Source organism: Durotheca rogersii (genome assembly GCF_024521655.1).
Source record: "Durotheca rogersii strain YMJ 92031201 chromosome Unknown GGS23scaffold_16, whole genome shotgun sequence".
Taxonomy (NCBI): Eukaryota; Fungi; Ascomycota; class Sordariomycetes; order Xylariales; family Xylariaceae; genus Durotheca; species Durotheca rogersii.
In genome coordinates, this window is record NW_026251247.1 from 401,450 (window position 1) to 416,372 (window position 14,923).

Consider the following 14,923-nt stretch of genomic DNA (forward strand, 5'->3'; position numbering starts at 1 on the left):
CTATCCGTTCACCGCACCGTACACGGCTGCGTCGCCCTACGTATAAGCAGCAACATCGATGCAGCACCAACTCTCACGGCGCCCTACTCAGCCAGGCACGAAGGGGGACACGGAGAGAGAGAAAGAGAGAGAGAGGGAAAGTATTCATCATATGCGCGTATTTCTCTAAGCAACAGTGGTGGTTAGTTTAGTCAATGAGCTCAATCCCGTGTCCCGGTTCCGCGAACAACAAGACTCCCGTCTCCGCCATCGTTACTCCAAATGCTATAGCTCGCCCGCCCGCCCATCCGCAGCTTCGACACGACCTTGTCGAGAAAAGAACACATACACATGCAGAGAGAGGGACGGATGGGTGCGGATGCAGCAGGGCGGCCAGTCCACCGCCTGCCCCGGATTAAGCATGCCGTAGCCCCGCGCGCGCGAGCATATAAAAATGATACCGTTCCGCCGTGTCCCGCCGCCTAATCCAAGCCCCTTCCCTCCCTAGAAACGCTACCCAAGCCAGCGCCCAAGTCCGCAACGCCCGATGAAAGCCACTCCGGGACCCTTCCATGCGTGGGTGGCGAGTTGCACCCGCCGGCGGCGAGGGAGCGAGAGCGAGACTGGCGAAGCAAAAAACAACACAATTTCCCAAAATGTTTCCACGAGACTCCGGAAACGCCGGACGCATGCAAGGGTGGTGGTGATGGTGAGGGTGCGAGGGGGGGGGGGGAAGGCGTTATAAATCCGTGGTCGTTAGAGTCGTCATCGTCAAGAGAGAGAGAAAAAGCTAGCCGGCCGTCAGCCGCTTGAGAGCGAGGCCCGCCTCTCCTACATGGCGGAGACCTTGCGCACGGTGGCGGTAGCGGTGGCGCTGGCGCCGGCGGCCTGGGCGCTGACGCTGCCGACGCGGCCGCTGGTCTTGCGGACGCCGGACGAGTCCTTGGCGCGCGACGAGTCGCCGGCGCGCTTGCTGCCGCGGACCTTGGTCAGCACGCCCGAGGCGCTGGCCGCCCGCGTCGTCGACGCCGCCGCCGCCACGTCCGCCATCACCGTCTTCGGCCGCGTGCGCCCCACGTTCTCCGCGTCGTGCGACGCGTCGTTGTCGATCACCTGGTAGATCGTCGTCGTCGCGCTGTGGCTCACCGCCCGGATCGTGTCCTGCCGGCTCGCCGACCGCGACGCCTTGCGGTGGGCCCGCGTCCGCAGCAGCCATTCCTCCTCCGATTCCGCCTCGTTCGACCGTCTCTGCGCCGAGGTCGTCTCTGCCGCTACCGCTGCCGCCGCCGCCGCCGCCTCCTCGCCACCATGCTGTTCCTCCTCGACCGTCGGCTGGTGGATCCCGTTGCGGTAGTACGGGTGGTGGCGGTCGACCCGGCTCGTCTTCCGCGGCTGGCCCGGCGTGGGCGCAGGGAGATAGTCTTCCTGGACGCCGGCGTTTCGGCGCTCGTCGTCAACCTCGCCGAGCGGGGTGCGGTTAGACGGGCTCCGACTGGGCGGGGTCGAGTTCTGCGCGCTCCGGTGCAGGGACGCCTTCTGCATGGACCGGATCGGCGTCGTGGGCGGCAGGTTGGCAGCCAACTCCTTACGCAGCTTCCTCTCCAGCCTCTCCTCGATCCACCATTCTCGGAAGACGCCCTGGTTGATGTGCAACCAGTGTTGTTGAGGCCCCACGACCATGCCTGGCCGCATGAACCGCATGAAGGAGATGACCTCGTTCGCGGTGAAACCGTGGCGGTAGATCAGGTAGGCTCCGATAAGACACCCCGTCCTCCCGAGGCCGGCTTTGCAGTGCACGGCAATACCCTTCTTCTTAACCGTGATAGTTTCGTGCGCAAGCTTAATGAACTTCTTTACAGTACTCAACGGCGGACAGGTGCCGTCCTCGAAGATCATGTCCAGGTGCTGGATGCCTAAGGCCTCAAAGTAGGATGGCGAATAGAGGGGGGAGTTTAGCCGCACTACCAAGCCGATGTTCCGCTCGGAGAAATGGGCCAGGACATTCTTGAACGATTCCGGAAGGGTTGGGTGGACATCGACAGCGGAGAGCGTCGTTGGCAAGGAAGCATACAGCTCAGAGGATTCTGGTATGCGCGCTGCGGGGCTGTGCTGCGGAGACGCGAACGCGAGAAAATGCGGTGTGATCCAGTTGAAATCGCCCTGCTCGACCCGCTCGAACTTCTCGTACTCATCCAGGTCGAAGTTGTCTAGCACGCAACAGCCCTCCTCCTTGGCCTTCCAAACCCCGTACACCACGTCCTGCACCGTAATGCCGTAATCTGCTTGGCTGTAGCCAGCATCGCGGAAAGGCATCAACGGGGGGTCGACCTGCGCGATGGGCGCGAGGGCTAGATGGGGCGCCCAGGACTGAATCAACACCATGTAGCATGCCAACAAACACGCGGCGTTCGCACGACCTATCCCTGGATGTTAGTAGCCGTGCTAGGTTCGACATGCGTGCGTAACCTACTCCTCGCGTCCGCCCGGCTCCAGAACACAATGGGTCTGTGCTGGTTGTCTTTCGCTCCTAGCACGTCGTGGAAGTATAGAGCGAAGCGGTATAGATGTCCGATGTGAAGCGGGCCGAAGTCGTGATGGAAGGCGTTGTAGAGGAGGCTGTCGTCGACGGTGAAGTAGAAGGGAGGCTGCCGCGCCGACTTGGACGGGACGGGGGCGGGTCCGTCCACCGCTCTTTGGGAGCGCTTCCCCGGCGACCGAGTTGGGCTATCATTGTAGGGGAAGTACGTCTCGGCCGTCGGAGGGACCACGTAGGATGCCAGGTAGAGACGATCTGTAATTGTTAGCAGTGTAACCGGGAGGCTGTCGGGTTCCGGCGGCAGTGAAAATAGGCATTGTAGGGGATTGTAGTAGTACGAGCTAACGCTGTCGTTGTTGCGACCGAAGGCGAGGGGCATCGAGCCATCCCTCTCGCTGTCCGTCATTGGAGCGCGCAACGAAGCCGAGAGGCATAGCAAGACGTGTTTCTTTCTTTTTGGAGGAGGGAACAGGGCAAATATGAATATGGATCCTGCGAGCCCGAGGCGGAGGTGCTCGCAATGGGAGGAGAGGAGAGGATGAGACGATACGGCGAGGAGATAGGACAGATCGAGACGGGGCGAGACGAAGCCAGCAAAAACACACCGGGAATGTACTCTACAATCCGACCTCCGTCGGAATTCCTCGAGGCAGGCGGCATCTCGGCAGGGTTTGACCGCTGCAGCTGCTGGCTCTCCGGTGGCAGGGTGGGATCTGCCCGTCCGAGCGACGGTTGGGCAAGGCCGTCGGAGGATGTGCTCGCGCGAGGAAGCTTCAACAACTAGACATATACCGGGAGCGCGAGTCTAGCTCCGTAGCGGCTTGCCGGCGGAAACGCTGTGCGGTGCGAGAAGGACCAAGGTAATAAAAAAAAAAAGATGCGAAGCGCGGACTCGAGACGATAGCAGCTATAGTAAACAATGCGTGTCGGCGGGACGGCTGAGCAGCATTCGCAGCAGACGCGAGGCAGGACAAGAGAAGAGGCGACGGCAATGTGCGGATGGCGGGCGAGGCGGGCTCGGAGAAGAGAGATGGTGAGAGAAGGGAAAAAGAGGTTGCAGATGGTGCAAAGCTGTAGTGCAAGGGGATGATGTTTTTGTATGGTTTGTGCCGGTATTATTGTTATGTTGGGGTAGGCAGAGGGCGAGGGCGGCCAGGGCCGCAACGGTGGACGCAGGCCCGTGCAGCCAGCACCGCTGTCTCGCTGTGCCATCCGACCCCCTTTGCCGCATCGGGCTAGTCGCCGGCCACATGCCCCTGGCCGTGTTTACCAGCCTCAGACTGGCCAGCGCCCCTTCCGCCGTTGCCCAGCAACCGCGGCCGCCCACAGCCTGCACTAGTAGCGCCATCCTGCTATAGGTACATACAACGTTGCTGTGCGCTTGCCGATGTGCCCACCACCCCATCAACGGCGTCGAGGTACCTATAGGTTATACCACCTGCTTAGGCCCCTCAGGGGTACCTAAGGCATGATGTACCTAGAGTCAGCCAATACAAATCCCACCCGTCATCAGTTGTTGAACAATTGCCCCTCCTCACCTCGACGATAGGACTAATCAACGCTTCCACCCCGCAGATCCGAACCTCAGCTTGTCGCTCATTGCGCAATCGGCATTCCCAATTTCCCCCCCTTCTACCTGTCGGCGCACTCGTCCGCCATTGAGGTCATCGACGAACCCGCCCAAGCAAATCCGTCCTTACCATTGCATCGCAACCCTTCATTGCCCCCCTCACTCGTTTTATCCAAAGACACAACAACAGCCACGGCCACAATGGCAGACACGCAATTCCCCTGTGTATGGTATGTGGCATCCCTTCCCTTGGCCTTCCCTTCTCTCTCCACCACCCCCTCCCTCTCAGTCTCGCTTCATTACCCCCCCTCTCTCAGTCACCCACACCCATCTTCAACCCGGTCCCCGGTCAGGTCTGTCTGTCTGTCATGTGCTAAGCCTCGTCTACCCCTCGCTAGGACCCTCGAGGTACCTTTCCCGACGCCCAGGCTAGCATCCGTCGCCCTCCAGGCCTTGCAAGTCGACAAGGAGCTGTCGCCGTTGGTAACGCGATCCTTCTCCATCGCATCTACTGCGCACGAGGGTGCCGTCGATGGGGACGCCGCCGGGAATATCCTGCGGACCGAGTACAAGGCCACGACCAACAGGATGCTTCGCGTCGCCGTCAACTCCTTCATGGACAGCCTCAATCTCGTCATCGAAGTCATGCAGGAGCTCGACACCGACGTATTAGCCGCCTCTCGGGGAGGCGTCCCGCCGTGAGCGGAAAGGAAACCAGGTGAGGGAGAGCGCCACCATGCTATCACAGAAACCGAACGTCGCAATGCCTAGGGAATCGGGCAGGTAGACTACCTACGCCTTGTCCGGGTGCCAGATGCGAAACCCGAGCCACGCCACTTTGAGCCGGAGCCGAGCTCGGATAACAGGCTCGGTTTGGCGAGAATAGGGCAATGTGAACACCCTCGAACCATTGCTGTGGTTAGCTATTAAACGCGACGTGGGCCGATTTGGCTCAAAAAAAAAAAGAAACGATTCTCTAATTTGCATTCTGTCGGCTAGAGCCATGTATGCTATCTATACCCCGTCATCCATTCCCCTGTCGCCGCTCACCTCGAGAGGTTGTGCCCAGCTTACCCAGCTTACCCAGCTCGTCACTACTTCTTCCACCCCCTGTTCCTCCCCTTCCCACTCCTCGCCCACCGGTTTCCAGAGCAACCCGGCGCCACAACCGAGTCGTCACTTCACTCGATGTCAACCTTATGGATTTGCGTCCACTCCTTCTCCGTCTTAGGCACCGTGACGACCAAGACGCCGTTCTCTAATTTGGCCGTGATGTTGAGGCCGTCAATCTCCTTTTCGTCGTCTCCAGCCGGCGGTAGTTTGATGCTTCTCTCGAACATCCCCACCGTCCTCTCGCTCGAGACCATGGACTGGAGGAACTCCTCGGTGCCGCTGCGATAGATCACGCCAGCGATGTTGACCTTCTCGCCGTCCCAGTTCATGCCGACGTCCTCCTTCGTCGCGCCCGGCAGAGACACGTGCAGGATGTAGGCCGCCTCGGTGTTGAATACGTCGACGGGCGGCGTGAAGGAATCGGCATTCTGCTCATTCGAGCCGCCTGGAGCGCCTGAGGCTCTTGATTGAGCTTGGTCCACAAAGCTCTTGACCGCTTGGGCGAACGGATGGTTGGCGAACGTCTGCATCCACGGCCGCATGTCGAAAGGCGAGTCGAAGCTCGGCGGCTCCGGGTGGGGTCCGCGTCGGCCCCCGCGGTCGCCCCGACCGCCTCGGCCCCGGTGGTGGCCGAACGGATGCGACCAGGGGCCGCCGAAGGGTGGAGGGTGATGATGATTCGGGTCATGGTGCGGAGGAGGAGGCGGTCGGTTGGGGAACGCTCCCGAAAAAGGCGGTGGCGGGGCGTCACCATTTACCGACTCATCGGGCGTAGGTCTCATAGTATCTGGAGAGCTCTCAGTCTCGTCGTCGTCATTTTTGCCCTTCTCCTTATCGGAGGGCTGTGGATCTCTGTCGGGGCGATCGCCATGCCAGCCATGCCACCCGTGATGTCCCCAGCCATAGCCCGTCCACGGGTTGAACTGGGCGCCCTGGAAGGGGAAACCGGGGGGGAAAGGGGGGCCAGCATTGGTATGGTCGACCCCGATACCAGCTCCGGAGGGGTGGTTCGGACCAAACGATTGAGCAGGCCCATTAGGACCAAAGGACTGCGTGAACTCCCAGAAGGGGGGTTGGGGGCGGGTGTTTGCCATATTGAATACCGGCGCGAGCTTGTAGTGTTTCGAGGGAAACTTGCTGTGATCTCTTGAGGAACTTGTGCTTGATGTGACAGAGACCCAGGAGACGGGCTACCCGCAGGGTCTTTATATATGTGTGTGTGTGTCATCGAGCGCGATAGGCCCCGTGGAGTGCGTCACGTAGGTCGGACAAGGCAACCAGCCGACGCGTCTCGAGCGCGGGGCCTACACCCGCCAAACTCCCCAGGCATACATACGTAATGCGTAGTCTCGAACGGGTCAGAACACAGTAGAAATCGTGGGCTGGTCATGTTGCCACGATTGACCGAAGCTGTGAATCCCGGCATTGCCGCGCGTCCCTGTACGCTAACTGGAACGATTTGGGGGGGGGGGGGGGGGGGGGTGGCAAGGTGAACGACGATTGGCGCAACTGAATTATATCCCGAAGACTGGTCCCTTTCTCCCAGTAGGATAGACACTGGGAAGCTATGCGGATGCTATTAGGAGATTGAGGCCGATAGATATCCGACGGACTTATCCTATCCGGAGGATAGTTATAATACGCATAACCCCCTGTTATGCTAATTAATTACGGGGTTAAATACCCCTATAAATACCCCTATAAATACCTCTATAAAGGGATGTCTTTTAAGGGAAACTCTATTTTTACTAGCTAAAAAACGCGTTATAGGTCTTTAAAAATACGTATACCTAATAAAAACGGCGGGATAAATAGAGTTTTTCTTATTTAGTATATCCCTATTACCCCTTAAGATTCCTACGTATATTTATTAACGCGTTTATTTATACGTTTCTATTTTTATTTATATAATTCTTATTCTTTTCCGTATCTTATAATTTATTTTTATAATTTATTTTTAGTTTAATTAAAATAAAGTCGCTTTAAGTTAAAAAATGTCGTATATACGGAAGAATTTAAGTTATCGAGTAATTTATTAATCTACGAAATTACGCTATATCTATAAAAAATTATCTCTCTTGCCGCGAAAATATACGCCGTTTTATTTAGGTTAATATTCTTTATTAATAGTTTATACTTTACCGTTAATTCTATATAAGATTCCCGATCTTATCTTACGCTTAAAACGCTTTAATCGGCTTTACGACTAAATGTTACTTATTATCGATTATATTTTATTATCGCGTAGCTTCGGGTATATAATTTAAGCGTTAAAAAAGTAGCTTTACGCGTAAGTAATATATTACGATAATAAATTCGAAAACGATATAGGATAACCCGACGTAATAACGGTAACCCTTCTCTTATTTCTTTACTTTCTTCGTTAATAATATAATTATAACTAGCGGATTTAACGATAGCGTTAAAACTAGCGCCCCGAGGACGACCTCCTCGAGTACTTACGCGAAAATTAGCTCGTTAAAGCCGACCTTTACGTACGCTTACGTTAGAATAAACGCGAGAGTTAGTTCGTCGAAGCCGACCTTTACGCGTATTTACGTTAGAACTAACGCTAGAGTAAGTATAAGTACGTCGAGGCCGACCTTTACGGCCTCTTACGTTAGAATCTCTTACGCTAAAACTAACGCGAGAATAACCGCGCCTAAGCCGACCTTTTAATTAAACCTTCCCCTTAAATACCGTTCGCTCTTAAGAACTTAGTAGCGTTTTTAATCGTTAAAGTTCGTTTATAATTAAGCCGTTACGGTAGGAAAGAGACCTCGACGTTAACGCGATTAGCGATATCGATTACGCGATTTTAATACGGTTTTAATTAGCGTTAGAATAAGAACGACGTAAATATTATAATCGTTACGGGAAGTATTAATTTAATATAGATTTAAATACCGCGGATATTTATAAGCGTTATCGTAATAAAGACTAAAAAAGACGCGTAGATAAACCCTTCTTTTTTAACGTAGGTAATTATCTTAACTTTAATATCCTTTCTTTTTTTAATTTATTATTAGAGTTAATAATAATCGAAAAATTACTTATTACGCGGATTTACGTAGTAATAAATATATTTATAATTCGCGATTAGTAATATAAATATCGCGGCTACGTCGTATACTTTATACGTAACGTTAGTAAAGTATACGATTATCTTTTCCTTTTCCTTTAGTATTTTAATATCGTTTTATTACGCTTACGTAAGCTAACGTAAAATCCTAAGTAAATAACCTAATTTCGAACTAAGTTTAAAATACGCCGGCGCGTTATCGAAATATAGCTTAAGTATTTAAAATATAACTACCCGGGTTATAAAGATTTTAAATAAAATCGCGCCGCGCTAAAAGAACTACCTAACGACGGTAATGTTTTTAAATAGCTTAATATTTAAAACTTCGTCGATAACGGTTAAGCGCTTTAAACTAGCTTAATTACGGAAGGCGACTTAAAAGGATTAAAGGCTTAATACGATAAATTTATTATATTAAACGTTACGTTAAAATAAATTAAAATAAAGCGTTTAAAGTTAAAATTAAAGGAGGCGTTTATTTCTAAAGGTTATTCCGTTAAGCTTATAAGTACTTATTATTTATCTATACTTTTTATTTACTAAACCCTTATTAATAAGTTTATACGTTTAACTACGTTATTTTTACTAGCGTTTCTTACCTTATTTCCGCGTAAAGAAATTAAATTTATATATCTAAAGTAACGTAAGATCGATTTCGACGATTGTCACGTAGCAGTTGAACCAGCCTATATAAGCCTACATACCGCAAAGCGTGAATGTAGGCGTCTACGTTTTACGTAACAACGATTAAGTATAATACGCTATGCGTTAACGCGATAATCGATTCGCGTAATACCTTACTTTCCGCTTTATCGCGCTTAATATACTTATACGTTAATAAGCGATAATAATAAGTAAATATTTCGTAAGAAAAAAAGGCGCCTAATAATAATAAATTACGCGGTAAAATCTCGAGTAAGCGTTAGAAAACCTTAAGAATACCGAGGTTAATACGTTATTAAGGAATATTACGCGCGTTATAATTCATTTAAAGGATACGTAGCCTTTTTAATTTAAACGAAAACGCGAATACGTTACTTTTATTAAGTACCTCGGGGTTCTTAGCGCTTTTCTTACCTTAAGTTTTATTAATCTTTACTAACGGAGCCTTTTTTAATATATACTACGCTTTTAAGAATAACTTTCCTCCTTTAAAATCTAACGTATACGCTTATCCCGCGAGTTATTAAAAACTAATTCCTATATTACCGTATAGCATTTTTACGCTTGGAATTAACTCTTCCGTAATATCGTTTTAGTTAAGAAGTTCGGCTTACGCGATTATTAATATCGATACGAATTTTAAAGACGCGGAAGTACGTATTACTACGGGTTATTTTAATTCGAAGGTAATCCGTTACTTAATATAACCCCTTTCGAATAACGTTAAAATTACGCTCGTATTTAAAGCTATTACGCCTTTACGGTTAACCTAAAGCCGCGCCGGCGCTTAAATTAAAATAAAGGTAATTCGTTCGTACTACGGCCTTTAAACGCGCGGCCGTCGTTTCGTTAGCTCTTTTAGATTATTAATCGTTATTAACGTTATAAATACTCCCCCGTATATTACCTCCGTATTAATAAGCGTAAAGCGCGAGAAGCGGGATAGGGTAATAGCGTTTTACTACCTTTAGAATACCGATTTCTTTTCCCGCGGCCGTACCGCGCCTACGCCGAGATTATTATACGGCCGTATAAAACCTAATAATTATTTAAAGCGTAACGTAATAACGAATAATTAAATTAATATAATCGAATAATTACCTTTACTTAGCTAGCTAATATCGATATTTCGCTTTATATTAGCGTAAAAGCTATTATAAATTACGTAGCGAAGTATTACTTTAAAGCGGAAATTAAAACCGATAGTTATAACGTCCTTACTAAGTAAATCCTCTTAAAGGTCTTTAACGTAAATTCTCTTCTCTTTTTTATATCGAAGTTAATAAATAAATTAATCGGGAAGCGAGATTACTTTACGTAAGAGGTTTATTATATATTATATAGGCTACCTTTATAAGTTAATTCGTATATTATACGTAACGTAGATTATTAGCCCTTAACGGAATAAGACTATAGCCTCGAGCTCGGTTCTAGCGACGTTTCTAACGGGCGTAATGCTTATAAGAAGTATCTCTAACGCGATTTAAAGGTACTAGAGGTTATTAAATTAAGCTTTTTTCGCTTCGTATTAATTTAGAATTTTAATAAGCTATACGCTTACGATTAGCGCCCTTTTTAACGTAACGTAAAAAAGCGTATACTTAATTATTACCTTATTTATCGCGTAAATAAGGGCCTTAGCGAGCTAAAGTCGTTTTACCGCGTTAAATTTATATTAAATTATCCGTATATTAATAAGAACGAGCTACTTTTAATTAACGGTACCTAATTTCTAACGTATATATTAACGTATACGCGATATTAAGTAACTTATTAATACGAGGATAACTATTACGGCGACCTTCCCGGACCCGACGAAGAGGAGTTCGAGCTCCTAGAGGAAAAAGAATAAGCTTTAAACGAAAAGGACTAGGTTAAATTAACGCGTCTATTCCCGAATTAAATACTTACGTAGGAAATATTTAACGTACTTAGGAATAGAAATATCGACGTAAACTACGATTAGGTTATATACGTAACCCGATATAAGTATCCTTACTTTTACGATTCTACTTATTAACGCGAAATAATAAGTATTACGGATACGCCGGAATAGGAAATCGTTTCCTTAGATATCCGTAATACGTTAAATCCGGAATAAAGGCTAATTTACGATACCGTTCTCGGCTACGTATAAAGTCGTAATTAAGACTAGCTTTTATTTTAAATCGACGGTAGTAGCGGTATTAAAAAATCGTATCTAATTAAGATTTTAACCTCTTACGTTCGCTAGGCTTTTACTTAAGACTCGGTAGCTCTTATTACCTTAATTAGCGCTACGAATAATAATATTCGCGGAAGAACGATATATTCTTTTCTTCGTTTATTCGTAAAGCGTAGCTTTAAACCGCTTTTTAATAACGTTTTTGCTAAGGTATAACGACGCCTTGCTAACCTTCGCTATTTAATTATCGACGAAAAGAATATATTAAAGCTACGTATACTTAGGTTTATTAACCGCCGTTTACGGTAGATATTCCCGCGTAACTCGCGGGTTTTTAATAGCGTAAATGTAATTTTAATCGGCGACTTCTTTTAGTTATTCCTAGTATTATTAAAGCCTATCTATACTCTTAATTCGACGTATCTTTCGGTAAATAAATTCGTCGGTTATAATACGTATAAAGCTTTTTTTAAGTCGGTATTTCTATCGGTAGTTTAGCGCTAGGTAGGCGAGAACTAGGCGCCTTTTCGAAAAGCGTTAAACGAGTTACGCTTAACGTAAGTTTCCGCCGAATCGTTCTAGCTTTTATTTATAAAAGTAGCCGCGGTATTAACTAAGTAAGATCGTTTCGGCTTTAAAGAAGCGGTACGTATATACTTTACGCGTAAAGAGGTACTTTAATATAATTTTAATTATCTCGTAACGCTTAATTCGCTAGTTATTTAAACGTACGTTATTTATTACGGCCGAGAAGCGTTAAACGCGCTTAGCGACTTAACCGGTAACCTTTCCTTTAAGCTATTACTTTATATAAACGTTCGAGTAATATTATTACGTAATATTTCTTCCGAAATACGGCTTATAAATAACTCCTAAGGCTTTATTTACGATATAAGTTAAGCGTAAGGCGTTAATCCTAAACGCGAGCCGCTAATAATAATTATAATAGCTTTCGACGATTACGACGGACCTAGGTTTAAAAATACTTAGGGAAATAAGCTACGCGATTTTCGAGGGAAAAAGGTAGTACTAATATTACGCGAGCGCTAGGAGTTCGATTATAAGGGTATTTCCTATATACGAAAATAATTCCCTTTAATTATTTTATACGTAATAACCGTTTATAAAGCGTAGGATATTATTATTCTTTACGTTATCGTTAGAATTATAGAAAAGGAATTCGCGTTAAGGTTAAATTACGTCGTTTACTCTAGGGTTATCTCGTTATAAGGCCTAATATTCGACGAGTCGTTTTATAGGAATACGGTATATAAGAAGCTAATAAATAGTAAGTTTCTTTTTACGTTCGTTAATATTTAAGCTAATATATATTTCGTAGGTATAAAAGCTAAGCTAGAAAATAGAAATCTTCGTTTACGTATATAATTATTTATTTAACCTTTATACTTATTACGATATCCTTATAAATAACGTACTTTAGCGTTATAAATAACGAATAAGAGTAGCGTATATACGTTAATTTTATCGAGCGAGTATAGTTTATAATACTTTAATTAATCTCTATATAGCTAAACCGCGTAAAAGTAAAGAATACGGGTATAAAAGTAGCGTAGATATATTATTTTTTATATAGAAGTACGTTTCTCTTGCTTTAATTACGGAGCGTTTCCTAAAGTACGTCGTTCCTTTTTAACGTATAAAGATATCGCGACTTCCTTAATAACTAGCGCCGTATTTTCCTTTAATCGCGACTTCCTATAACGCTTTCTTATTTACGAAATAAAATAACTTATTTCTTATTATTAATTACTTTTATTATTTCCTTTTTTTTTTCTTACGCCTCCTATCCTTTCTATAATTACGTAAGTTTAAACCTTTACATATAATTAATTAAGCTTAAAACGAACGCTAACGATATTTCGTAGTCTTTTATTTAATAAAATAAGATTAAAGTAGTTAAAAAAAGTAAGAAATTTAATACGCGCGCGATAAATTTAATTAATTAAAGTAATATCTAGGATTTCGATTACCGAGTTCGCTAACTTAGGCTTCGATTAATTATCGGCTAGCGACGCCTACCGCGTAGCTAATATTAATACTACGATAAGTAGTATTAGCGACCTAGCGGCCGCCGGTAGCGATAGCGATCCTTCCTTTCCTAGTATATCTTATAAAGTAAATTATGCTTTACGAACTTTATGGTATGAAAAAAAGTACGCGATTAAGTAATAATATACGTAGGCGTTAATTTTACTATATAGAATCTACCTATAAACCGAATCCGCTTCCTTATTAGTAGTAACGACGACGACGACGACGACGGTAACGACGACGGTAGCGACGACGGTAACGACGACGACGACGACGAAGAAAAAGCGTTACCTTATAAGGTATACTTTAAACGAATTAGTCGATTATAAACGAACGCTTACGTAAAAAGAACCGGTATATAAAATAGCGTAGAAAACGCGGAAAGTTACGTATACGCGATAACTAATAAGTATAAAAGATAATCGCTACTATTATTATTATAAGGGCTACTGCGCTTACGTTAAGGTACCCCGGGAGACCGAGCTAAAGCTCGTTAAATTTATAAAATTAAAAAAAGCTTTCGATTTTAAAAAAATTAATAAAAAGGTACGTTAATACGTAATAAAGTACGTTAGCGTAGAAATTCTAATTTAAAATAAGCTTTTAATAAAGTCTATAAGAAAATTAAAAAGGTAATCCGGAAGGCGGAAGAGCAGGTTATAAAGTAATAAGGATTAGATATTAACGCTCTTTTTAGTAACGAATTATTACGAGAAATCCTACGTATATTACGAGAAAAAAATACGGGTACGTAAAAAAAAGCAGAAAAGAAACGTAAAAAGAAGTAATGAAGATATAAGTTTAAAAGGTTCGTAGTTTTATTAGGCATAGCGCCTTTTTTTAATATAGAAATTACGTACCTACGTAATTTTAACTTTAAAAAAATTTTTCTATATTAGATTTCTTTTATGTTTTATTCTTCTTAAATTCGTTTTACTATATACGTTTTTTATCGTAAATAATGTACGCTTTATTTAATATAATATGCGTTAACGTAAAAATTTAAACTAGTTTCGAATTTATAAAAGATAGTTTCGTATAAACTATAAGTTTTCTATATATAATTTCTTACGTTTTCTAGGTTTTCTATAATAAATAAAGTTCGTAGCTCTAAAAATCGTTATTAAATAAACTAAGTATACTTTCTATATCTCTCTATCCTCCGGATAGGTTATTATTTTTAGCGTTTACGTTAAAAATAAGCCCGAATTATTCTGCGAAGCAGAATAATTCGGGCCTTATTTTAGAGGGGTTCTCGGGCGTATAAGGTGCAATTCGGGTCCGAGGTAAACAGGTGGAAGCCGATGCCTTGGGCAATTCTCGGGTTAAGATCGTCGTCTATCCATCCTTAACCCGGCCCACGGGGACTAATTATATAAGACGCAAGAGATGAGTTGTAGGGATTCTCAGTTCCGACCAGGCAACTGAAACTAACAGTTGGGTTCGATTATGACTTTAGCTAGGCTATCATCTTCATCGCCTTGTGGCATGCGACGGACTCGGATGCAATCCCCCTCTTCCCCCCTCTCTCCCCCTCGGGGCCATGCGCCGGCATTATACCACCGGATGCGTTTCGCGTCCGATTTTCTTTATAGGTCTCGATCGCGACTATGGGCGACTCCGTAAGACTAGAGACCGGAGGCACAGCTTAGCGGAGACGGGATGCCTAGGCAGTTGAGCTATCTAGGGGCCAACACGCTGATTGTTCTGGGGAGAAGCAGATGGAAGCACGCACGCATTCGAATGTCGACGATGCGGCCGTGG

The 14,923-nt window shown here is 45.7% G+C and overlaps 4 protein-coding genes across 4 annotated transcripts; 1 reads left to right on the forward strand and 3 right to left on the reverse strand.

Moving 5' to 3' along the window:
• Positions 1-104: 104 nt before the first annotated feature.
• GGS23DRAFT_131356 (uncharacterized protein) lies at positions 105-767 on the reverse strand. Its single transcript, XM_051511179.1, has 2 exons — positions 329-767; positions 105-165 (listed from the first exon to the last, which is right to left on the reverse strand). Exon 1 carries the CDS (start codon positions 668-670, stop codon positions 395-397), a length of 276 nt encoding a protein of 91 aa, XP_051370498.1. The 5' UTR covers positions 671-767; the 3' UTR covers positions 105-165; positions 329-394.
• GGS23DRAFT_131314 (phosphatases II) lies at positions 768-3,298 on the reverse strand. Its single transcript, XM_051511178.1, has 3 exons — positions 3,121-3,298; positions 2,450-2,770; positions 768-2,396 (listed from the first exon to the last, which is right to left on the reverse strand). Exons 1-3 carry the CDS (start codon positions 3,173-3,175, stop codon positions 811-813), a joined length of 1,962 nt encoding a protein of 653 aa, XP_051370499.1. The 5' UTR covers positions 3,176-3,298; the 3' UTR covers positions 768-810.
• Positions 3,299-4,034: 736 nt separating this feature from the next.
• Positions 4,035-5,131, forward strand: GGS23DRAFT_131258 (Pcc1-domain-containing protein). Its single transcript, XM_051511176.1, has 3 exons — positions 4,035-4,315; positions 4,484-4,803; positions 4,972-5,131. The coding sequence occupies exons 1-2, from the start codon at positions 4,287-4,289 to the stop codon at positions 4,785-4,787; spliced, it is 333 nt and encodes a 110-aa protein (XP_051370500.1). The 5' UTR covers positions 4,035-4,286; the 3' UTR covers positions 4,788-4,803; positions 4,972-5,131.
• Positions 5,000-6,438, reverse strand: GGS23DRAFT_131269 (HSP20-like chaperone). Its single transcript, XM_051511177.1, has one exon. The coding sequence runs from the start codon at positions 6,290-6,292 to the stop codon at positions 5,267-5,269; it is 1,026 nt and encodes a 341-aa protein (XP_051370501.1). The 5' UTR covers positions 6,293-6,438; the 3' UTR covers positions 5,000-5,266.
• Positions 6,439-14,923: the final 8,485 nt, after the last annotated feature.